Source organism: Eptatretus burgeri, chromosome 8 (assembly GCF_056783735.1).
Source record: "Eptatretus burgeri isolate ZD-2024b chromosome 8, Ebu_testis_v1, whole genome shotgun sequence".
In the NCBI taxonomy this organism is placed as follows: domain Eukaryota; kingdom Metazoa; phylum Chordata; class Myxini; order Myxiniformes; family Myxinidae; genus Eptatretus; species Eptatretus burgeri.
In genome coordinates this window covers 86373885-86400659 of record NC_140968.1, presented here as the reverse complement: position 1 = coordinate 86400659, position 26775 = coordinate 86373885, and the positions used below count along the sequence as shown (strand labels likewise).

At 42.6% G+C, this 26775-nt stretch overlaps 1 protein-coding gene across 1 annotated transcript in view; it reads right to left on the bottom strand.

Annotated features, from left to right (window-relative positions):
- Window positions 1-26775, bottom strand: part of LOC147022212 (voltage-dependent T-type calcium channel subunit alpha-1H-like) — a 481200-nt gene that overhangs the window by 438350 nt on the left and 16075 nt on the right. Inside the window, exons 3-4 of the mRNA XM_085890488.1 lie at window positions 26359-26492; window positions 19142-19239 (exon numbers count right to left, since the gene is read on the bottom strand). Coding sequence (XP_085746614.1) covers window positions 19142-19239; window positions 26359-26492 — 232 coding nt within the window. The remainder of the gene's footprint in view (window positions 1-19141; window positions 19240-26358; window positions 26493-26775) is intronic.

Here is a 26775-nt window from a genome sequence, read left to right as displayed (position 1 = left end):
GCTTTGCCATTCAGCCTGGCCCTGCGACTCTGGTCAATGGTATCCAGTGTTCCTTGAGAGACAAAATTCTTCTTTGCCCTGCGGTGAGTTCCAAGACATCTACCGGTAACATCAAGGACGGTGGTCTTGAAGGTAATCCATAACTCTTCAGGACCCCCCAAAGCACCCAGAGACCCCAAATGTCCAGTCAGCCTGTTCGCAAACTCCTCAGCTACACTCTCATCCTTGAGCTTGCCAACATCCAGCATCGGCTGGGATGGTACCATTCTCCAGGATTTAAGGTGCAGCTTTAGAGTTGCTACAACAAGCCGGTGGTCAGTATTGAGGAACTGAGCACTCCGGTAGACCTTGCAGTTCTGGATCATCCTCCAGCGACCGACAACGAGGACATGGTCAATCTTTGCCACACTGCCAGCGTTGGAATACCAAGTCCAGCGATGAGCTTGTGGGCGCTGAAACCATGAACCGGCCACCCTAAGTCCATGACTTCTTACAAAGTCAAGGAACTTAGTGCTATTCTGATTTATAGTTCCTGACCTATGGGGACCAACACACGTCTCATAACCATCCCCATCAGTTCCTGTCGATGAATTGAAATCCCCCAAGACGAGAAGTGTATCTTGTCTGGGGCACTGATCAACCACAGACTCGAGCGTGGCGTAGAATGTGTCCTTCACGGTGAGGTCACTCGCCTCAGTCGGAGCATAGACAGAGACCAGGGAAATGACACCTAAGGAGTGACGAATCCTCAGTCTCATAATACGCTCGTTGACCGGTGTTGCCTCAATTATCATTGGGGTCAGCAACTCCTTGAGTATGGTAACCATCAGAGCGACCAGACCAATAGTAAGTGTAACCACCCACCATTATCTCGCCGCAATCCGGTCTCCGAACCTCAGAGAGTGCTGCAATACCGATGTCGAAACGCTTGAGCTCAGATGATAACAGAGACAGGTGATCATCCTCTCTTAGGGATAGGACATTCCAGGCACCCACCCGAAGGGACCGCCTCAGGTTAACCCAAGGAGACCGCCGTCTGGTGGACGACACCTCAGCACCACTCCGACACACTCTCCCGCAATCTGACCCAGGAATGTTACCCCATGGTTTCCCTCCTTTCATCAAAGATTGGGGGTCCCGAAGGCTTTGCCCCAATCCCATCATCCGGTGAGCTGCCCTGCGAAGGGAAGCTGCACAGGAGGTACTCCCACGGAGTGGGTTTTCAGATTTTTTTGCGTTTGTGTGTTTTGCGGAATGAAGAGTTTTACGGTGGCCGGAGTGCAAATCCTGCCACCAACCTCCTAATAAAAAAGTAACCCAACTGCAGGAGGATGTCTGCAGACAAAGTTGGGCACTAGATATGGATGGCCGTTGGCTCACAAGGAGCTCCTCCGCCCTTTGACAGGTTTTGTTTTTATTCCTGCTGGGTGTCCATATACAAACACCCTCCTCACCAGAAAACCTGGTGGGGGAGACGGTTTAGTCACCGACAACCCGACCATGGAACAGGTTAATACAGGTTTACATGGTACCTGTAGCAGGTCACAGATCTGACCTGACCTGACCTGATCTGATCTCACACCTTGCTCAACTTGATACCATGGAAACCAAGGCCTTCAGGATCATTGGAATCTCCTGTGATGAAGCTGAGTCTATGGGCCTATCAATTTGCCATCACCAACAGGTTGGTGGTTTCTATTTTATTCTGCCTCATTTCTGGTATTTCACCCTGTGCCCTCTCTGTGCTTTCTCCCACCCAGGTATCTGTGGGGCACATGGTCAACCAGCATCGCCCTTCTTGTGAAACTCCCAAAATCCAGAATCTCTCTTCACCTCCACTCATTTATTCCTCTTTTTTTTATCCCACCTTTGGAACCAACTTCCACATTTTCTTTAATCTCACTCTTCATCAAGACAGCTGTTCACCATCATCTCAGATCATCCCCCATCAAAACAATGACATTTTCTACATCTGTTAACCCTCCCAAGAAAACCTCTGTCCAAATTTCTCACCTTCACTCTTTCATTCCTCTTTTTCCCCACCTTTGGAACAAACTCCCACACTCTCTTCAATCCCACTTTTCCCTCCAGGTCTTCAAAACAGCTGTTCACCAACATCTCTTATCTTCCCCCATCCAAAACCATGATCTTTTCTTCCATTCATCCACCCCAAACCCACCTCCTTCTATTTCCCTGCTTTCCTTCCTGAAAGTCCCTGTGGTGTCAATCTTGTTTACCCCGAGTACCCCACCCCATCCCTCTCCCTTCCACAGATCTCCTCATGTCTCTGTTCCCTCCTGTTTACTCCTCCCCTCCTCCTCCCACCCCTCTTGTCTCCTGCTCCTATTGTTTTACGTTGTGTCTTTGCTCTGTATACAAAAACAAAAATACAAAAAATGATGCGTTTTCCCCCTCTCTTTCTATCGATCTTTTTTTATCCTGTTAAGTCCAGCTCCTCCACGAGCCTCGACATTGTATTAAAAAAAGAAAAAGTTTCATTTGTAAAGAACCCCTTCGTTCAGCCCAATTCCAATCGGTACACAAAGACTCTGAGCTCATACAACTATCCCACCACTGGCTCCATTTGTAAGTCATAAACACTTCACACATTAGCAGTTGGAGAGATTGTAAATATGACATGAAGTGTAATTAAATGTCTGCATTTCTCCTTGAACTGCCGGATTTAATCATTCAATGATTTCTGTAGAATTGAAACATACTCAAATATCGTATCCACAATAATTAAATGTTGTCTTTTTTCCTTTTGACATCAATTTTCAGACATGTCCGATTTACTGGCAATGTGTACCTGTTTACATATTTCCCCTCGCCAGAGGAGAGGATGTTGAATTTGGGTTAATTTGCTTGTTTTTCTGTCTGCTTGTCTGTTGGTATGTTTACCTCTGCCACCGAAGGTGGGCAGAGCTTATGTTTTCACCGCTGTCTTTCTGTCTGTCTATCTGTGAACAGGATATCTCAAAAGGTTATGGATGGATTCGTACGAAACTTGTTGGGCAGGTTGGGTGTGTGACAAGGACGAATTAATTAGATATTGGTGAAGATCCGGATCTGGATCCGAGAATTTTTGCATTCTTGTTACAAGAGATTCTTCACCATCGAGAGATGGGGCGAACAACGACATGCAGCATGACATTTCAAAAAGTTGTGGACGAGTTATGACAAAACTATGTGGAGGAATTGGTTATGTGGCAACAACAAGCCAAATCGATTTTGGTTGAGTTCCGAATCCAGATCTGGCCTCTCAGTGGAATACAAAACGTAAACTGTTCAACCTGGCAGAGGTATGCGCTTCACAGAGTGCCGTTCTAGTTCTTCATGCAAAGGAAGTTTACATCTCTGAATTTCAATTCAATTTACGAACTTGTTTTGCTCCTTAATGTCACAAATTCCCACAGCCATCTTTACGTTTAAAGAAATAAAATTCTTCAGCGATTCATTGAATTTGGAGAAAGATAGAAACAATTGCAGAGATTTTGGAATAGAGCCATGAACCTGAAAATGACTGCAAGCAAACAGATGTGTACCGACAGGTGAGTGCAACTATATTCAGGAATGCTGCTGGCGACTATTTATTAAAATCTTGTGAACGAGTCAGACAACTTGAAGAAGCACTCAAGTAGCATGACCTAGAAATTCAGCCTTTGGGACTGAATAAAAAAAAAACTTTCCAACAAGGGATTTACTTTGCTGCACCTCATGGCAGGAGCATTTTCACGAAACAAAACGTTTGCAGAGAACCAATGGAATTACCAAGTCAAAAACCAAGTCGAAAGCTATCTCAGGTTTGCATGCTACAGTAGCACACCGATTTTTTTATTTTTTTTTTGCAGTAGCACACCAGAAGAATTATACAGTCCTGTTGAAGGAAAAGCTTTGGGATGTGCCATGCATAACATCAGCCTGCTTGCCCTAAGCTATGCATGGCAGGCATTAAGTGGTTCGACACATATCACCAGTCTGCCCACCTCATTACGAGGAATCTCAACAAGCCCTGCTTGTTAGCACATACCAATTTGGATGCAAAAATGCCCACAATAACAGGAAGCTTTATTGGCTTTCATGTTCAACCTGACATTAAGAAAGTTTAATGTTGTGGAAAACATACACCTCTTGAAGAGCCATATTAGGGGAGGAAAAAAAATAGACCTCGTTAACTATTACAGAAGAATATTGTGCAATAATGTTCAGGTTTCCTCGAACGTTATTTAATCTGCACATAAGATCACTCAAATGAATTTCCTACCTGATAATAAGAGGGAGACACGAGAAAACAAAGCATCACAAAGCAGCAATGGCTTTTTGATATCAACACGAAGAAAGAATTTCATTCCGTTCGAGAGCAAATTCAACGAATTAATTCTAAGTTTTCTCCAGGGTCACCGGTACTGAAGCCAGGCTTCAACGGCATTGCCATTTCTCCCATTGCCTCCATTCCTAACAGGTTGGGCCGAGGTATACCTTTTAGAGCCTGAATGGCAAGGCTGCATGCAAGTCAGACCAATTAAAAAAAAAAAAAAAAAAAAAAAAAAATCGGTTGGCATATGGTTTCGGCATCCATTATCATCCTTCCTGAGTTTGTCGCCATTCAAATCTCTACCACTTCTCAAGTCTCACCACACTTTCTTTCTGTTCCCTCCATCTGCCATACCTTGCAGGTCCTGGATTATTTCAGAAACCGACACCATGTTGCCTTGCTCAAATCCAATCTTAATTTCCACTTCCATTCCTTCATCTCTTTCCCTCGTCTGCAGAACCGAGTCTCTCTTTCTTTCATTTCGTTTTCCAGGATTCAGTTCTTCATGACTGCGACTCAACACCACGTCATGGTGTTTAACATACAACCACATCTTGGTGACCCTGTACACATTTTCCTTCATGTCACTCTGCTTCAAAAGCTGGAGTACACCTGTGAGTTTATACGTGCATTCTCCATTCTGCCCCACCTTCAGTCTATTAACCATCCACCGTCTTTTGTCGAGCTCTTCAATCAGCTTCGACTTCTGCATAAAAAATAGAAGCGACCTGATGAAAAGTGTGTCATTGATTTCTGAATTTTGGCTAAATTCCAAATTAATGTCTCAATGTAAAGGGGCACTGCATCAATAGCATAGCTGCATCTAAGTAATGAAGCACCAGCAGACCAAATTATTGATTGAATTGAGTTCAACACACCTTTGATTACTGGATAGCTTAAGGCCCAGTCACACCTTGACGTTTTAGCCAGCTTATGCCGATTTTTGGAAAATTTGTGTAAAACGCTGGTACACGTCGAATACGTTATGGGTAAGTTTTGATAACATTGAGAGCACGCTGAAAAACACTGCCATACGTCGTTGTACGCTGGCTTTCAACGTTGTACTTTTCGGTTGTCCTCAAATTTTCCATGCTTGAAATTTTAAGACTTATGCCAGCGTATGACTCACACGTTCCGCATAATGCTGGCCATAAGTTGTAGGCACGTCATGCGATCGCTGACACACGTCGACACACGCTAATTGTAAGTTAATCATCAGTCGAAACACGTCAAGGTAATGTTTAGCGTCCCCAAAACTTATTTCGAACCTATGAGTAACGTGTTGTGGGCACGTTACGCGATTGTTGACACACATCGACACACATTCCTTGTAAGGTACTCACAAGTCGAAACACATCAAGGTAATGGTTAGCGTCAATGTTCCAGACTCCCTGGTTTTTTTCTTCTTCTTCTTCCTCCTTCCTTCGGTATGATGGTGATGTTGACACTTCGATTTCGAGTGCGGTTATAATATAATATAATTAATAGGCTGCCGCTCAACGATTTAAATCATAACCGCACTGTACACTGAACACCGTCATACCGAAGAAAAAAAACAAGCAGTCATAGACTGGTACTTACGAAATCGTCAACTTGACCTCTGACCTCGTCTAATAAAAGCTGTCTCGACAGAAGGTAGCGACGCAAACCAGAAGTTTCTACGATGATTCTGTAGCAAACCATCAAAAATCGTAACGTCGACCGAAGCAAAAATCTCCATTTCTCCATGCAATTATACCTTAACGTAACTCAACGACGCGTCTGCTCGAGCGCACTGCATCATGGGACGACCCGTGACGCGTAGAGTGAAATATTTTTTATACAATCTTAAAACGTCTCTAAAACATCCGATTTTTAGCAGAATTTCGACAACCGAGTTTTAAGCGTCCGAAGCGATCGCAAAAACCAAAGACAAAATTAAAATCAAAGTTAAAACGAACTCGTAACGTCGAGCGAAGCAAAAATACTCCATTTCTCCACGTGAATTTACGGAATTATGTTTGACCTAACCGTGACCTTGAATTTTGACCAAAATCTAATCAGCACTAGCCATCACCCTCCTGAATCACGTGGTGTAATTTGACATTGGTAGCTTCTTCCGTTCTCGAGTTATCGTGCCTACAAACAAACAAACAAAAAAAAAAACAAGCAGTCATAGACTGGTACTTACGAAATTGTCAACTTGACCTCTGACCTTGTCTAATAAAAGCTGTCTCTTGAGAAGGTAGCGACACAAACCAGAAGTTTCTACGATGATTCTGTACCAAACCATCAAAAATCGAATGTTTTGGATGTTTGACCTCACCGTGACCTTGACCTTTGACCGATTTTGACCAAAATCTAATCAGCACGAGCCACCACCCTCCTGAATCACGTGGTGTAATTTGACATTGGAAGCTTCTTCCGTTCTCGAGTTATCATTTTTTTGGATGTTTGACCTCACTGTGACCTTGACCTTTGACCGATTTTGACCAAAATCTAATCAGCACTTGCCATCACATTTCTGAATCACGTGGTGTAATTTGACATTTGTAGCTTCTTCCGTTCTCGAGTTATCGTGTAACAAACAAACAAACAAGCAGTCATCGACTGGTACTTACGAAATAGTCAACTTGACCTCTGACCTTGTCTAATAAAAGCCGTCTCTCGAGAAGGTAGTGATGCCAACCAGAAGTTTCTACGATGATTGTCCCAAACCATCAAAAATTGAATGTTTGACCTCACTGTGACCTTGACCGTTGACCGATTTTGACAAAAATCTAATCAGCGCTAGCCATCACCCTCCTGAATCACGTGGTTTAATTTGACATTGGTAGCTTCTTCGGTTCTCGAGTTATTGTGCCTACAAACAAACAAAGAAACAAACAAGCAGTCATGGACTGGTACTTGTGAAATCGTCAACTTTACCTCTGACCTTGTCTAATAAAAGCATGAATCAGTCAGAAGCCCAAGGGGAGCTTGAATTCTGAATTCATTGTGGTTTGCAGATAATGAGTCCCCGACAAAAACTAGATTTCTTATAAAAATTCCATTTTTTTGTTTTTATTTTTAAAAAAGTGATTCAGTACCAGCAGGATATGCCAGATAATTGGTGTATTACTTTTCAGAAGAATCTGATCAAAGACTTATTATTTATTATATATATCAGTTATTCATCGCTGTTCCAGAATTTCGACAACCGAGTTTTAAGCGTCCTAAGCGATCGCAAAAACCGAAGACAAAATTAAAATCGAAGTTAAAACGAACTCGTAACGTCGAGCGAAGCAAAAATACTTCATTTCTCCACATGAATTTACGGAATTATGTTTGACCTCACTGTGACCTTGACCTTTGACCGATTTTGACCAAAATCTAATCAGCACTAGCCATCACCGTCCTGAATCACGTGGTGTAATTTGACATTGGTAGCTTCTTCCGTTCTCAAGTTATCGTGCCTACAAACAAACAAACAAACAAAAATGGAAGGCATCAATATACTTACGAATTCTTTAGATTTCATAAGTAACAAACAGAAACGGAAGGCATCAATCTTCTTCTTCTTCTTCTTTCGGCTGCTCCCGTTAAGGGTCGCCACAGCGGATCATCCGTTATGATCCGCATAGTGATTTGGCACAGGTTTTACGCCGGATGCCCTACCTGACGCAACCCTGGTCACCTCTTACGACACAGGGATATGGTACACCTATTTTAACCGGAGCATACGGAAGGCATCAATATACTTACGAAATCTTTAGATTTCGTAAGTAAAAAACCGGGAGTCTGGAATACTGACGCGAACCATTACATTGACGCGTTTCGACTTCTGAGTACCTTACAAGTAACTTTTGTCGACGTGTGCCAACGATCGCATATCGTGCGTACAACTTATTCCCATCGCATGCGGAATGTGTGAGGCATAAGGCAAGTACGTCGTAAAATGTTTAACACGTTTAAAATTACAAGACGCACTCCACTTACTACGACGTATGATAGCGTACTTTCGCGTTATATTCATGTATCCCAAACTTACCCATACCGTATGTGACGTGCGCCAGCGTTTTAGACGCATTTTTCAGAGGTCGGCATACGCTGGCAAGATCACCAAGGTGTGACTGCGATGTTGACACTTCCATTTCTGCGGCGGTTATGATTTGAATCGTTGAGCGGCAGGTTTTTAATAGGCTACGCCACGTGATCGTCGGCGATACGTGCAGCGCTAGCATAAGTTAGACTATCGTTGGACATAGGTTGTGAACACCGACAACAGGCTAAGCTTCGTTGGTATAAGTTATCTATAAGGCAACGAAACGTTGTGTGTCCGTTACTCATATGTTATGCATACGACCAACTCGTTATGAATACGTCCGAATCTTTAAAAAAAACATCAAAAGTTCAACGTAAGCCAGCGTTTTACATACATTTTGATACGTTGCCATTGCAGGCTAAAACGTCAAGGTGTGACTGGGCCTTTAAGTGGAGATCATTTAAGGTAATTAGCATGGTGATGTCATTGTTTTATAAATAGCATTATGCAATTCTCCAGTGACACACAATGTCACAGAGGGATTGAACCATGTATAACTAGAGTTCATAGAACAAGATACCACACTCAGCATTCAAGTATAACACTTCATTTTTAAAGATGTTTTTTTAATCCGTAAATTTAGCGCGAATGAAGCAGTCTGGTGGTGGTGGTCAGATGGCAGCTTAGCTGCCGGGGTAGCTATCATTTATTGAAGCGCAACTGTGTCGCTGATGCAGTGCCCCTCTACCAGTACACACACTGGAACTGGAACTCATTTCGCCAACCTCGGAAGGATGACAAGCTGAGTCAACCCCCTGGTGTATCAATTCAGCGGCCGACGGGCCTTGAACTCAGGACCCTCGGATCCCAAGCCACAACCCTAACCACTAAGCCAACACCAGGCTTCAGCAGTATTATATTCATCACTTTTCTACCCTCATTAACCTTTACCACAATCCCTCCTCATTCCAAATTTCCAGTTTTCCCTCCTGGGAGTATCGAGGGTAGAGTTTCCTTCTGTATCTATCTTGTCCACACCTTACATCCTCTTCTACCCCTATTCCAACCCCACACCCATTGTTTGTCCAAGTCTGCCTCAATCTTGGGCTTCAACTCTGCTGTTGGTGTTTCCCTCACTCTCTCAACTGTTCCTTTTGGCCTGTTGTGTCCTGATCCATTCAGTGTACTACTAATAGCTCTTCCACAAGCCTTGAATATGTTTACAAAAAAATTTATATCACCCTTATACACTGTCATGAGATGTTGTTGAGTCACAGTTTAGGAGATGAAGGCCTTATTGATCACCATCGAATGCAGCGTCAATAGGCATCTTCTTCACTCCAACCCTCTCACTTGTGCCCTCTAATGCTACTGTATATATATATATATATATATATATATATATATATATATATATATATATATATATATATATATATATATATATATATATATATATATATATATATCGATAGATTGCATGGATCTTGGAAGTACAATGAAGGCGATTTGTGTTATAGTGTTCACGTACTGTATATACTTCAATTTAAATTTCCGGTTTAAAGGTGAAATCAATTCCAGGTTTTACCGGCGTTTTACCCAGTGTCTATGACACCAACCTATCTAATAGGTTACATTAGTTATTCGTGCCTGTTGTTTGTGTCCTTTATAACATCCTCAAGAACAGTAAGTTTCCTATTTGGAATGATTTTCAGTTTTGTTTGACCGTCAGGAAGAGTAAAATATATTATCTCACTCCTCTCTGCGCATGTGTGTTTGGGTCGAATTCTGAGCCATGTTACAGTAAAACGGTAAACTTGTCTTCCTATTCATGTTCAAAATATAACATTCAATTGAAATAAGTTGTTCTTCTATGTAAGATGGTTGGATGGATGGACAGACATGGAACCAATTGATTAACCTTGCTTTTCGCTTCGTGTGCAGGGGGGAAGCGAGGGTAGGTGGGGGGTGGGCGGGAGGGGGGCGTAATACACTTGGTACTTTGATAAACTTTGCATCAAGCAACATCAACACCATCATTACCCTCGCCGAAGTAGAGGGTATTGCATTTGGGTCTGTTCGTCTGTTTGTCCGCACAGAACTTTCTTATTTTTCTCTGCAACCCCTTATCGGATTGAAACAAAATTTTCACCATTGATGTGACTACTCATGTAGAATGTTTCACTGATAATTATGATGTCAACAGTCACGTGGTGTGGCAGCCATGTTGGAAAAAAGGTTAAAACTTTGGACCTCTGTATCTCTGAAACTGCACCAAGGACAAAAAATGAAACTTGGCACATAGCAAGTATGTCTCATGGGGAATGAGTGTAATTTTTATGATGTCATAATTGCAGATGTAGAACACTACATATGATCATTGTGAAAATTTTTGAGGGTCATCTCGGGATAAAATGGTCCACAATAATTTTTGATGACATCAGTCACGTGATGCGGCAGTCACATATTATTTTCTTTTCGTTAAACTTTCAAAAATCTTCCTCTCTGAAATTGCTGAACCAGTCATCACTGCCAGCATTTATAAAGTGGCAGTTCTAATTGTCTCATTAATTGCGAAACACAGTCAGTCAACAAACGCCACAAAATACACCACACAAAACAAGTCCTGCCGAGGGTCTGCAATCTCCGATTGATTGTTTGTTTTGCCCGATATTTGTCAGTTTTATACAACAAATGCATGAACGGTGGTGAGGGACAACTGGCGCATCATCCCTCGGAGCACGTTTATGGTTCAGTGACGGCTTTGCAAGAAGCCGTACCAATCTGGGCAAAGTGCTAGCTTTCTGAGCTGAGAATGAAACTCCTCATTTCAAGATAATGACTGTGGAAACAATCAGCAAAGAAGTCTTTGACAGGTGCCCTGGACCTCAAATTCAGACCACTCCAGGCTGGCAGCTCCTGATGGCAGTTGGGTGTAATCTATAATTGCAAAGTGCTTTGTTGAAGCTTCACTAAGTATAGCAACTCAAAGCCAGTCATGCACATTATGAAGCAAAGCTCAGACTTCCACACAAATGGACCAATGTGCATGCCGATTGCAGTGGACAAGAAAGAAGTAAATCCACAAAAAGAACAAAACAAACAAAAAAAAAACACTTGGTGTAACATAATGTGAGCAAATGCATGTGCATTGTGTGGAAGGAGGACAGACATTATTCATATCTCAAAAATATTCCTCCACTTTGATGTAAGGGTTCAAAAATCATTTACAAAAACCCCAAGGTGGTCATTCAGCCATCCACGCATGCATTTCAAGCCAGAATGGTCCACCAGCAATGAATCGGCCAATAAATACTGTAGATATGTGGCGAGTACAAAAAAGAAGCACAATAAATCGACCGAGTTGAAAGTCATTTGGATGATTTCGAAAAGGTACAAAAGAACCGAGTTCGTGGGAGTTTAATATGCACCGTTGCGGATGTAGGAAGGAGGTTCTCTTGTGTGGCAGTAAAACAGTCTTTTGAAATGAACGTTTCACTTGATGAGCGTTCTATTTCAGGCCGTTGCTGACATGATGATGGTATAAAAGCAGAGATAAAAGTTTCAAGCCAACGTTATATACAGGGAATCCACAAGGTTTTGTTCCCGTTTGATTGTAATGACATTTTAAAACTGGAACAAAACTTTGTGGACGCCCTGTACTTTTTGTCGCCTTGTAACCCATGTGCTGTCTCTGCGTTGGTTAAGAAAGAACGGCCTATCATCTCAATATAAAACCAACTAAGAGCCTCGTCAATGCCTTCCTACCGCAAATGAAGAACACCAGTCATAGTGGCGATGGTACGAGTACCATTCTATCACCCCATTCACATTACAAAATATTTGAGGTATATTGGAGGTAAATCAGATTCTACTCCACCACTACCTCCACAAATTCAGAGCTTTCACTCCACATTTTTCTTCCCCCAGGAAAAGGAATTTTTAGCGGTTGATACCCTGTGGTATTTTCACCTTGCTCAGCACTCGGGTTATCTCAGAGGTAACACTGTACCCCGGGGTATTGGATGCAGTGTGAAATGAGTGTGGTTTAATAAATTGTGGGATAAAGGTTGCCATATCTTGTGTGGTCAAATATCAAAAGTACTGTTTACTGGAAGTTGGTCGACATGTACAATGCTGTCCGCCAAAGCCATGGACAACACGAGCACAAAAATCAGCCGCTGCTGGCTTTGACAACCCCCAAACAACGCTCTAAATCTTTTTAATCCCTGAAGCTGTCGACAGTGTCGCCTACTCTGGCTGGACCATATACTCCTTCATCGCCAAATATTAAAAAAACGAAATCAAGAGAAAAATGACAAAAGGGCAGCGACAGGAACGAGTGAAATTTTCTACATTGTGACAGTACTGTGAATGCAGCAACTGTAAAACAAAGCATTGTGGCTAACCTGAGAAGGCACTGACATACCCCGGGGAAGATTGTCCGAGTTAAGCAAACCACGGGGTTAGCAAATCTGGTGTGGAAGGGGAAGGGGGGTTGGTAAAGAAACATGGGGTAATATTTTTTTCCCCCAGGACAGGCATACCCCAGGGTAAGCAGTCTGTAGTGTGAAAGGGGTATATAGGTGACACAGGAAGAATGATCCATTGATTTTTGACCTATTTGGGACCGTAGGTGATTCAAACAGCAATGGCAGGAAATTTCAGTCGCACGCAAATTACTGTCTCCGTGCTGATTGGTTCTGGGTTTCAATTACTGGTCAAATCTGATTATACCAAATTTGACCTCTGCTCTGGTACCCAAAGAAAGGACTCCACCATTGGACACCAAGTCATCTGTCCTATATGGAATCGGGTGGACGTAAAAGTACATGCAATTTTTGTGCCATCGTGGAACAACACATGACTGTTCTCACAGAAATTATTGGCAATTTCATTCAAGTAAATATTTTGTTTGTATTACAAGATTGAGGCTTGTGGAAGAGCGAGATCAAGGAAGAAACAAAACGAACTCACATTGGGGCCACGGTTGGACAGAATAAACAAGGGAAAAGAAGAGAGGGAGAGTAGAGGAGAGGAAACCCAGTAATCTACAAGAGAGTTGGGTTAGAAAGGGTTAATGGAGAAGGAAAGGATCTTGGGTAAGGTTGTAGGATCACATGGCATCATGGTGAACCACCTGCTTAAACCCCTGGAGGGAAGAGTGGGATTGAACAGCCTCGCGTTGAAACAAAATGATAAATGTTGCGTTTTCTGCTTAATGGTGCATTATTTTTCAGATGAAGGCGTTAATATAAGTGAAAAATCTGATTATCAGATACTGTTTTATGAATCCTGACTTTCGCTTCACTTGGCAGGTTGCAACCCCGCTGCTCATGGCATATCACCAATAAATACAAATATAAAACAAAACATTTCTCTGTACAGATTTTTATATTTTCAGGTGCATATTTGACCAGGATCAAATGAATTCAGTTTACTGTTTTAGTCTTGATTGAGGTGCGTTTGCGCTGCTGATGCAGTGCCCCTGTACATTAGGGCATGGCCTACTATTTTCCACATGGATGAAGAAGTGGAATTTGGTCTGGGTGCCTGCACACAATCGAAGTGTTAATGCCCAAAATGCCAGCTTCTTCTTACTTAGTTAGCATGCTTTGATTAACATTCTCTCGATTCCATCCATTGAATAATGCAATACCTTCTTTAGTCGAAAACGACTTCCTTTGACAAAGAAAGATGCCACTGCATTGCCATTTTAACTACATATACTCCTGTGACGCTCATTGACCAAAATGCAGGAAGTGCCTTTAACACAACCCAGAGGCAGGGCATCGAGTAATGCAAGTTATGCAAGTCATGTGGTTCAACCTTAATTATCAACTTTCTTTTTTCTAAAGAAAATGGATTCTACATTATGTACGAGCAAATACAACCTGTCGCTTTGCTGATGAGAATTTAAGAAGAAGGGAGAGAGGAGGAGAGAGGGGAGCAAGCAGGGGTGGAGGAATGAGGAGGATGGAGCGAGGAGGGGGGGAAAAGCAAGTAAGGAGAGGGACAGGGAGAGCGACGCCTCACCAAACGTCGCTATACACTCCGGAAGCGGAGTGGGAGTGAGGAGGATGGGGAAGAGTTGGGGGGGAGTGGGGAGGGGGGGTTTTTGGGAGGAGGTAAACTTGAGAGGAGGGCAGAAGCGGATTAAGATTTTTTGAGGCCCTGGGCACAAAACCAATATTTTAGGGACCCCCCCCCCCCAAAAAAGGACTCCATGTTACTTTCACTCACTTAACCTACATTGCTTTGCACTCGACTACAAAAAAATCCAAAGGAATTCCCATGTTTTATTGCCTTTTCCCCTCGGATAAAACATGCCATGTTAAGGTGTTCCATTACCAATCAGCTTGCTATTACTTGCCAAGCCAGCCATTCCTTATCAACTGTTTCATTGGAGTGCTTGCTTTAGTGATTAAGCCACTTGGCAAGTGCATTACAAGTTGATCGGTAAATGGTCAGGGAACACACCCCGGCACTTGCAAGAGTGTGTTCAGTTACCAAGTTTCTATTTTCTTATTTTTAGCTCACCTGGATTTTACTCAGGTGAGCTTATGCGATCGAGCTGTGTCTGTAGGTGAGTCAGTCAGTCAGTGAGTCCATAAACACTTCAGTCATTATCGCTTGAACCAAACACACGATTTTGATGAAACTTGGCCACAAGTTTCATATCTGACGTCGAAGGAAAGTTCATTGACCGCATCAAAATCTGCACTCATTTAGGCTGTCTTTGGGTGGGGAGGGGTGTGGGGGGATTTTGACCCCCCCCCTCAAAAAGGTAATTGCTCTCTTCTCTGAAACTACATAAACAATTTCAATGAAATTTGCCCACAACCATCATCACCCATAATGTACCAAAGTGTATCCACCGCATCAAAATCTGTGCTCAATAAGGGGGTCTTCAGGGGTGAGCCCCACAAAATGGCGATTTGGTCTGTTCTCTGAAATTACATACAGGATTTTAACGAAACTTGACCACAACCTTCAGCACCCATAATATACCAAAGTTTATCGACTGCATCAAAATCTGCGCTCATTAAGGGGGTCTACAGGGGTAGAGGTGGGGGGGGGGCGGTGCACCCCTCAAAATGGCTATTTGGTCTCTTCTCCGAAAGTACACACACAATTTTGATGAAACTTGACCACAACCTTCATCACCTGTGATGTACCAAAGTTTGTTTATTGCATTAAAAAAAAAAACAGGGACTAAAGGGTTCTGCGGGCTGTTTGAGCCCCCCCAAATAAGTATTTGTTCTCTTCTCCGAAACTACATCCAGAATTTCAATGAAACTTGGCCACAACCTTCATCACCCATGATGTACAAACGTTTGTTCACAGCATTGAAAAAAAAATCATGGTCTCGGGTCTGCGTGGGGTTTGAGTGACTGATGATTCTGATCCAGGTGAGCTTCAGGACAGACGGTCCTATTTGTTTGTACACATAGACAAGGCTCGTGGAAGAGCGAAAAGTTTCTTGTGGAGCGCTCGTCAAGTGGCTTAAGCACTCAAGTAAGCAGTCCAATGAAACCGTTGACGAAGGGCTGGCTTAGTAAGTGATAGCAAGCTAAGTGTTTAAGGTAATGAGACACACCCCAGATGTGCTCGACCGAGGATCCTTTTCTTGTTCTGCCGTTAATTTTCTGCCGTTCTATGTAACGAAAAAGTTAATTTCTGGTGATTTTCACCATTTTTCGCTTGTCGGTACTGCGCAGGTAATTTTGTTTCATCCTTGCGACAGGTGCTCAGATTTTAAATCTGCAACGTTCTGCCATGCGCATGGGTTCGTCCACCTACTAATGAAGGGTATTTTGAGATCATATTATAAATTGTTGTGTGGATTTCCAAAACAATATCAATATGTTTTAACATGAGGAATTGTATTGTGATTATTGTGACAATTGTGTGCATTAAACATCGTTATTATTCCATTCTCGTTCTCTACTAACCTAACATCACGCCCTAATTTCGTAATACTCCTGTCGAGTTAAACGTTAGGGGAAAAAATGTTTTTAATCGATTTTTTTATCGATGACAGTCCTTTCTTTCCTTAAGATGGAGCATTCCCTTTGCACTGTGTATGTCATCACTCACAGGTTGATACGTTTTGTCGGCAAAGTGAGATCACACCTTCGGGGCCCATCTCAAAAGATTGTGAACCACGATCGGTCGTGTGAGGCCCCACGTTATCTGGGAGCCTTATGCAATTGTAGGGTTTGCATGGTCCTCACGCTGCCTCTTCCTTGGGCCCATTTGAGCTCAGGGCACACCTTGAGCTCAGGGCCCCTGGGCACAGGCCCCGCATGCCCGTGCATTAATCCGCCTCTGGGGAGGGGGTTCTAGGCTTGCGTTTGGAAGTGGTACTTTTGGAGAAAGGGTGGGGGTGCAGTACAGGATTGAATGAAATAGGGTACATTAAAACAGCATGTTAATACAGCATGTGGAGACTGCCTGGAGTGGTGGAGAGGGGAGGGGCTTTGGGGAGAAGGTAAGTGTGAGAGGGGAAGAGAATGTGATATGAGGGGAAGGGAAGGCAGCATGTGGGGAATGGAAGGTAGAGTGAGTTGAAAGGAGAGAAAGGCAGCATGAGTCGAGGGAAAGGAAATGGTGATAAAATGTGTGCAAACAGCACCATTTTCTTTTTAACTGCCGGGTTCCATATAAAACTGGGTGGCAGCATTTAAAATCCATGCTATCTAATTGGCAAAGGCCTGCCTGCATGCATACATGCTCACATATACAACGACCTTTGCAACCCTCCGGTAGACTCACTCCAAATATGATTCTTATCTCTTTCGATGTCAAAGAGACAGGTGGATAATGAAAGCAGATCACACAAAAAGGTTGAGGTTGAGATTCTAGAAGTTATCGAATGTGCAGAAATGGAATAAAGCCACGGACACTGGTGTCTCCGGTTGTTTATAAGCAATTTGTAGGTATGACAGTTAGGCATTCGATGATACGAGTGAGGAAAGTGAAAAAATATTTTTGAGCCCAGTAAAAAACTGGGCTCATTTTTAAAAACAAGACCCCAGTGAGGAACCGTGACGTGACAAAGGATGATGCCTTGATAAAGGATAATTAAATAAGTCTGTGAATTATCTTCAAAAGGGGTGTCTAAATGAACCCAAATACCCAGTTTTCATTCATCCACTCCCGTGGATATCCCATGCATGCAAAGTTTCACGCCAGTAGGTTTCATGGTTTTGGAGATATGGAGGAGACATACACACACTGACTGACTGACACACTAACACACACTGACATTTATTATTATTACAGAAGATCAAGCTGGAAAAATTGCTTATTTGCATATTTTAAACAATGCACAATAAATCCAGTTACGTTTACCTGTTCCAACATTCAATGTGACATAATTGCCTGAGATGCTGGTTTGCAACTGTCCTATTAACTAGATGCCATGGCACTTGACTAAACGGAGAGAAAGGAGCGACGTCTTGCAAGATGGTCACCACCCTGTTTCTAAAATGTGATTTCATCACAGAGAGTTGAAGGTGTAGAACACTGCATTGATTGTACAAATTACCTGCACATGTACACTGTATGCGGGTTTCTAATCATGCAGGAAATGCTTATATAGTGCCAATGGGATAGCGGACGTCAATAGCAAGAGTGTTGCAAAGTTCTATATTTGTCAGCATACCGACTTATGAACACTCATCATCCTGTGATAAAACGCAAAACTGCTTTTGGAACACCACCTGTATAATCAGCTGGATGATTCATGTGAAATCATTCATAAACAAAACCTACGATATTCAAAAACATATGGCTTTTGGATTGCATTTGGAATAAAATAGAATAAAAAACAAAATCACAAAACACCAATAATCATGATCCACTACATGAACAAAGGCAGACACATACATAAGACAACAACGGATTTGACTTCAGATAAAACACAGCCACTGAGCTTTGCGGGAAGTGACGTCACATCTGAGAGCACTCTGGGTACCAACAACACCATCTTTTATGACGTCGCTTTCCTCTCCCTGCTTAGCAAATTAAGGACAAATTTCCTCCTCCCCCATGTGATAGCACTCCATGGAGTTTGGCTGTGCTCTATCCTCTGGTGAGTGTTAAGCATGGAAGCAGCACGTACCATTTCTTAAGTCTTTGGTGTGACTCAGCCAGGGTCAGGTTCAAACCATCAAGCTTCTAGACTTAGAGCAGACACTTCAATCATTATATCACTGATTTTAGTTAAAATCAATTGGCAACAATCTAAAAAAATTTTTTTAGGATGCAGCATGCACAAACAGTTTGAAACAAACGTCGGTATATGTCATCAGGGATACAAGATCAGGCGTTATTAGATTGGTAGATAAGATGGTGGGAGATATGATATCAGGTGTAATATTAGACAATTCCACATTTAGAGCAAGTTCAGGTTCAGTGATTCATTTTCCTCTGTTTATCTTGACCGTGACCCTCCAGCAGGGTTACAAGACACCCCAGATCGTTTTGATTGGGATTAAGTCCAGGATATGGACTATGTCCTCACAAATGTCTATGATGCACAGCAGTATGACAATGTGCATTGTCAAATAAAGCTGGCACATATGCACATCCAAGTTGGGTGATTATTAATTTCAAATATGGGACTGCTGTAAAATACTTTTGTGAATATGGTGTATGTCTATTCCTATAACTAAATAATACTGGAGTTTGAACTTGTATCCTGTGAGGAATCAGAACTTAGAAAAAAAACAATGCATATTTCATGTGTATAAAATATTCAATCTTGCTGGATTCAGCATGATAAAGTAATGCCATGAAGAACAAATGAGACTTACTGGGGACCCTGTTGATGGCACGAAGAGGCCTGAGAACACGTACTGTACGGATGGCAGACAGGCTAACACTCTCCATGTCCAATGAATACTCGAGCATTCTGTATCACAAAGAGGTACCAATCAGTCCAGAATTCTGAGCTCAAGAACTGTCACAGTAAGCACATTACACACTTATAGATGGGCCGTAATATGGAGCTATGATTGCCAAACATCCAATAACCAGCTGTACCAAGAGGGATCAAATTTTGATGACGGTGACCCTCCGAGGATATCATGCCAGATTGCATACACAAAGACTATACATCCGATTCACTTAGCCCAGGTAGGAAGGCATCTGCTTTGAGCGACCCACTTAGCTCTGCAATGATGCACGATGCAATTACAGGTCTCGGGCAGGAGTTCCGCCCCATGTACTGCGTGCTCTTTCCCACTGTATTTTTTACAGTCAAGCATTATCTGAGCAAAGCAACATCAGCCACCCTCACTAATGTTCTTACAATCGGCTTCATATAACTTTATGGGGCAATTCTACCTGCAGTTAATGGTTTAATTGACATTTTATGTTCATCTGCAAAGATGCAATTCATGATTTCTTTTCATAAAATATGTAATATTTGTCTTTCTTAATGAATGTTTCTGCTTCACGGTTGAAATTTCACTGAGCCGAAAATCTACGCTTCTGCAAGTCAGAAAAGGATTTGTTTTGGAGATAAATCTGTTCAATCAGGAATTACTTTTGATGAATTAAAAACTAAAAGCTATAAAACCATAAACAACTTGAGAGTTCATAGAACACGATACTGCATGCAGTGTTGAGTATTTCCATAATTTTCAATAAAATAATTTCATTTTATACATCAGTGCCAGGTCAGAATAAAATGAACATCTCTGATTATAAACAAATATTATTTTAACAATGTGTGATACAAAAATAATCAAATGGATTTACATGCAATAACAGTCGTATCTGGTGGTATGTCCTTTGGCATCAAACAATGCTTAGCATTTCAGTGACATCAACCAATGGTTCATACAAAATACCAAATCAGTGGTATTTTGTAAGTCACATTACAATCCTGACATCACTGCTTCCAGACAATTGTCCAGCTGAAAGTATAAAACCTCCTATATTTCATTTCAGCACAAGTATAAGAAGCTGGTGTATAATTATAGGGAGTTTTTGCAACTTCAGTTGTCTTTCCTACTTTAAAAAAAATTAAGTTAGACTAACCCATCACAAATGCAGATAATTATGGAATGCTGTTATTAGAGATGTGCATGTAGTTTGTAAGAAGTTGATGTTTATGTGCTGGTATTAACATTGTAGTCAGGCTGCCAAATTGTAGAGTCTCAGTATGTGGCTACACTACAAGAGTAAACAAGTACTGCTATAACCAATGGAGTGTTTGTACAAGCTTGAAGCAATAATCGATGAAGTGTAAAGGAGTCAGTGATGTCGGGATTGTTATGTGACGGCAATACTGTTGGCTGCTCTTTAGGCCAAGATCATCCCTATCTTGTTTAAAACCTTTTGTAGACTGTGGTTTGTCATCCCGACATTGCTTATTATATTTAGCATACATTTTTTTCCTCACTTATTTCTGAATTTTCTTTTTCATGTTGAATAACAGAATGATATGGTCCTCAGAGGTTACACAATCTTGGAGCAAAATTGCCAAGAGAACTTAATCAGCAACATGCCTGGTGTTAGCTTAATGGTTAGGTGGTGGGCTTGGGATCTGAAGATCCTGAGTTCAAATCCCATTCTGGTGTTAGCTTAATGGTAAGGTGGTAGGCTTGGGATCTGAAGATCCTGAGTTCAAATCCCATTCGGCTGTTGAGTTAATACCAGGTGGGGTTGACTCTCCCTGTCATCCTTCTGAGGTCGACAAAATGAGTGCCAGCTTGCTGGTATCCTGTGTCGGAGTGGCGACCCATCCAGAATTGTGCCCAACAGCCAAGGAGACTGCTAAGGCAGAACCAATGCTCTGCACTGAGTATGGTCCCGAAGGATGGATGGAAGGAAAATGATCGAGATGTTGCCAAATGTGGAAAACATTTTGTTGGGCATCTTGAATAGTACTCAATAGAGGTCAGTTCCCAGTTCCACCCACCCACCCCCCCCGACATATTTTTTTCTACCGCTCCATATACTCGTATAAATGTTGTCCCCCCTCCCCCAGAGGAAAGGGGTGGTTTATTGTGCCTACAACCTGACCCTGGGTACTACCAAAATGTATGCAAAATTTGGTGGCTATTGGACCAGCCCTAATGTTTTCTCTGATTTTCAGATATACATACATTTATATAGATATAAAAATATATATTTATATAGATATAAATATAAAACCTGTCAAAGGGCGGAGGAGCTCCTTGTGAGCCAACGGCCATCCATATCTAGTGCCCAACTGTGTCTGCGGACGTCCTCCTGCAGTTGGGTTACTTTTTATTAGGAGGTTGGTTGAGTTGAGGAGGCCAGTGGGCTGACCACGTGCCCCGGGGTTGCAGCAGGTTGACCATCATCTCAAGGAGATGGGGATGGGCCTGGCATCTGCCTGGGGGATGGCCAGACGGAGGCCCCTGGAGTCCCGGCGGAAAGTGGACACAGCGACGCGCTGTTCTGGCACATGCTCCCATACCTGACCTGATATAGATATAGACATTTATATATTGCCTGATTCAATACGAGCAAATACAACTCGTTGCTTTGCTGACAGGAATATTAATGGGTGGGAAGAAAGAGGGGAGAGAGTGTGAGAGAGTGTGAGAGAGTGTGAGAGAGTGTGAGAGAGTGTGAGAGAGTGTGAGAGAGTGTGAGAGAGTGTGAGAGAGTGTGAGAGAGTGTGAGAGAGTGTGAGAGAGTGTGAGAGAGTGTGAGAGAGTGTGAGAGAGTGTGAGAGAGTGTGAGAGAGTGTGAGAGAGTGTGAGAGAGTGTGAGAGAGTGTGAGAGAGTGTGTGAGAGAGTGAGAGAGTGAGAGAGAGTGAGAGAGAGTGAGAGAGAGTGTGAGAGTGTGAGAGTGAGAGAGTGTGAGAGTGAGAGAGTGAGAGAGTGTGAGAGTGTGAGAGTGTGTGAGAGTGTGTGAGAGTGTGTGAGAGTGTGTGAGAGTGAGAGAGTGAGAGAGTGAGAGAGTGTGAGAGAGTGCGAGAGTGTGAGAGTGAGAGTGTGAGAGAGTGTGAGAGTGAGAGTGAGAGAGTGAGAGGAGTGAGAGAGTGTGAGAGAGTGTGAGAGAGTGTGAGAGAGTGTGAGAGAGTGTGAGAGAGTGTGAGAGAGTGTGAGAGAGTGTGAGAGAGTGTGAGAGAGTGTGAGAGAGTGTGAGAGAGTGTGAGAGAGTGTGAGAGAGTGTGAGAGAGTGTGAGAGAGTGTGAGAGAGTGTGAGAGAGTGTGAGAGAGTGTGAGAGAGTGTGAGAGAGTGTGAGAGAGTGTGAGAGAGTGTGAGAGTGTGAGAGAGTGTGAGAGAGTGTGAGAGAGTGTGAGAGAGTGTGAGAGAGAGTGAGAGAGTGTGAGAGTGTGAGAGTGTGAGAGTGTGAGAGAGTGTGAGAGTGTGAGAGTGTGAGAGAGTGTGAGAGAGTGTGAGAGTGTGAGAGTGTGAGAGTGTGAGAGTGTGAGAGAGTGAGAGAGTGAGAGTGTGAGAGTGTGAGAGTGTGAGAGAGTGAGAGTGTGAGAGTGTGAGAGTGTGAGAGTGTGAGAGTGTGAGAGTGTGAGAGTGTGAGAGTGTGAGAGTGTGAGAGTGTGAGAGTGTGAGAGTGTGAGAGAGTGTGAGAGTGAGAGAGTGAGAGAGTGTGAGAGTGTGAGAGTGTGAGAGTGTGAGAGTGTGAGAGTGTGAGAGTGTGAGAGTGTGAGAGTGTGAGTGAGAGTGAGTGAGAGAGAGTGAGAGTTAGAGTGAGAGTGAGAGTGAGAGTGAGAGTGAGAGTGAGAGAGTGTGAGAGTGTGAGAGTGTGAGAGTGTGAGAGTGTGAGAGTGTGAGAGTGTGAGAGTGTGAGAGTGTGAGAGTGTGAGAGTGTGAGAGTGTGAGAGTGTGAGAGTGTGAGAGTGTGAGAGTGAGAGTGTGAGAGAGAGAGAGGAGGGAGTGGGGGAGAGGTGAGGGGTGGAGGAGTGAAGAGGGAGGAGCGAGAAGTGGTAGGGGAGCTAGGAGGGGGTGAAAAAGTGGGGAGCTGGAAATGGAGGAAGAGCGAGGAAGGAGGAGAGGCGCGAGTAACACTTCACCAAACATTGCTATACACTCCGGGAAGGACGGGGGGGCGGGGAGGGTTGGGAGCGAGAAGGATGGGGGAAAGAAGAAGGAGGAAGGGGGCCAGTGGGGTGGTGGTCTTGGAGTGGGTAAGCATGATAGGAGGTGGTTCTGGATTAGCATTTGGTAGTGGGACTTGTGGAAAAAGGGAGAAAGGGGTGGGGGTAGTACAGGATTGACTGAAATGGGTACAATTAAACAGCACTTTAATATAGCTTTTGGAGATTGTCCGGAGATGTCCATGGGGGGTGGAGAGGGGAGGAGGTTTGAGAGGAGGTCAGCACGAGGGAAGGGTGAAGGAAGGCGGCGTGATTGGAAGGGAATGTCAGTGTTCGGGGAAGGGAAGGCAGTGTGAGTGGAGGGGAAGGAAAGGCAGCACAAAGGGAGAGGAAGGCAGCATGCAGAGAGTGGAAGGGAAGGCAGCATGAGGGGAAGGGAAGGCAGCGTGAGGGGAAGGGAAGGCAGCGTGAGGGGAAGGGAAGGCAGCGTGAGGGGAAGGGAAGGCAGCGTGAGGGGAAGGGAAGGCAGCGTGAGGGGAAGGGAAGGCAGCGTGAGGGGAGGGGAAGGGAAGGCAGCGTGCGGGGAGGGGAAGGGAAGGTGATAAAACACGCCCAAAGAGCAACATTTTCTTTTTAACCACAGGGTTCCATATAAAACCGGGTGGGAGCATTTAAAACCCATGCTACCTACCTGGCAAAAGCCTGTCTGGATGCATGCATGCATGCTCGCACATGCAGCAAACTTTGCACCCCTCTGGTTAGGTCACTCCGAATCAGATTCATACATGCTCCACTCTGGGAAAGCCATTTTAAATTCAAAACTAAACCGTCAATCCTTAAAAGCCCCCATGAGTGTTTGACAAAACCTGCTCACAGTCCATGCTCACCATGCAAGGCACGTCCCGCGTGTGGGATGGCATGTGGCACTATCTTTGCTGGTATACAAGAAACCCTCTTACAACTCAACCAGCAAGACATTTTGCAGTATAGTACAAATTTACTGCAGGAAGATGGTGCCACATGCCATACATCCAAAGCCATCTCTGCCACAGATTTGGAAATCACAGAGTCGTGACACGAACGCCAGCAAAAACATATGGGAACATATGTATCAGAAACTAAAAGATGTTACCTTCTGCAATTAGTATGCAAGAGTTGAAACACAATCTTCTTTATATATTGAAAAACCTGTATCTGGTTGTCACACAGAATATCATTGATCCGATGCTTTCAAGAATTCAAGCACCATATGAGGGCAAATGACCATGTACCACAAAAATGTATGTAGTCCATTTGATTGTGTTGATATCACAGATTGTTAAAACAAAGCTTGTTTACAATAAGAGGTGTTATTTTATGCTGGCAGAGCACCGAGCAACAGACAACAATATGCAATGACCAACCACAAAAAAATTTGTACTACTCATGTGGAAGCTTCCATGCAGGAAACAAATGACAAGACTAAATATATAAGAAATAAAAAAATCCAAATTAAGTTTTAAAAATGGAGCCAATTAACAACAGAAAAAAGAACAATTATATTACAGCCAATTAACCTGGTAAAAATGAATTATTAAATATTTGAGGTTTATCATCGGGAAAAGGTAAGATTTGAGCCAATTAACGCAGGAGAAAAATACATTTGTACAATTTAAAATAAGAATGGCAAAATTTGAGCTCATTCACCAAAAAAATTTTAAGATTTAATTAGAGATTTTGTGTGCACCAGGTTCACAATCTTGTAATGAACAACCTGAAATTATAATTACACAACTATAATTAATGCTAAAAGCCCTGCTCTATACAAGGAGCTGTCAATTCCTTTGAATGAAATATCATGTTTGTAAAGACCTATCATATAACAATGTTCATTTTCAAACCCATTGGAGAATGTGATTTGAAACTCAAAGGCAACTTCGATTGCAATTTCCATTTTCGAGCAAATTATGTTTTAAATCTGCAATACCTTAAAAGCCATAGGCGACAATGCAATCAGGAAGGGAATCTGAACCAATTCACTTCAGAATGCAACCAAGTTGGGTTCACAGATCTGTTTCTCTCGACTCTAGAGTTTCTTTCTAATCATATAATATTGTGCATGTGACTGAATCTTTTTCCTTAATCGTTCACAAAACCCAATGGTATGTAGGTAAATGAGGCATGAAGTAAGATTCATATATTGCTGCATTGTCTGAACAATAACATCACGTGTTTTACAAGCAGTTGTGATGCCAATCAATAGCAATTATATCTTTCATTGTACTGAATGCAAAGATGAAAGAATAGCTCAGTGGGAATGTGTTTGCATGTGACACATATTGTCGCAGTCTTTCCTGGTGTGCTTTGCTAACAGAAGGTGCTGTGCATGGGAGCACAACCTCCTTCAAAACAGAGGTGAGATTGGCTGTCCATTTAGAATTCCATGGGGGCTTTTGGAGGAGCAGGCATTTGGCAAAGTATAATGAACAAATTACAATTTATAAACAAGGGCCAAATATAGAGTTGATCATCTTGCTTCATTAAGAACCACTATGGTCTTCATCTGCCTTGACAGTGCCAGGAAAACCTTTTATGTGTTCGGATCACGTGTGTTGCGTGTCTGTGTGTTTTTACATTGATATTTGCATGTTGTTTTTATTTTGAGACTCAGTATTTCAAGCATAAATTGAGCACAAGGGATGCAGGCCAAGCCAGTAAGGAAGCAATGGTCCATTGGTGGATTATTACAAATCAATCTGATGGAATAGGAATGCAAAGCAAACCTTTTCTTAAAAGGCCAAGATAATTTTCTTAAATGCAATAAATCTTTTGCCTTGACTGCACAAATAGCCCTCTATAGTATGTATCCTCGGCTTTGAACAATAACATTAATGATGATAACATTAATCATAAAAAGAAGAAGGAGAAGATGATGATGATGATGATGATGATATCCCAATAGCAAGTTTTACTGTAAAATTGTAACAAAATAACAAAACACGTTCCCTACCCAGATAAAATGATGAACATATCCAGTCGGTTCCATGTATCCCCAAGATAGCATTTCTTGCCAAAAACGCCCATCGCTGCCATCTTCACCAGCATTTCCGCAGCAAAGAATGAGAATATGAAGTCATCAAATGCCTGCACAGGAGGAATAGTTGAGAGAGTCTGAGACACAGTCGGGGAGCGCTCATTATAGTGAAGTAAGAGAGAGGATGAAATCTGGACAAAAAACATTAAAAAAAAATCAATTCCTCCTCAGAATCCAGGAATATTTTCAGCTGGAGAAGATGAAGAACTATACCAGAGTCTTTGACCTTTGTGAATTATTTACACACCGTTTCTCTAACACATACCACCATTAAACATCTTTGTTGTTATCCTTATTTAGATATAGCTTTTATTGCATCTCACAATTGCCATT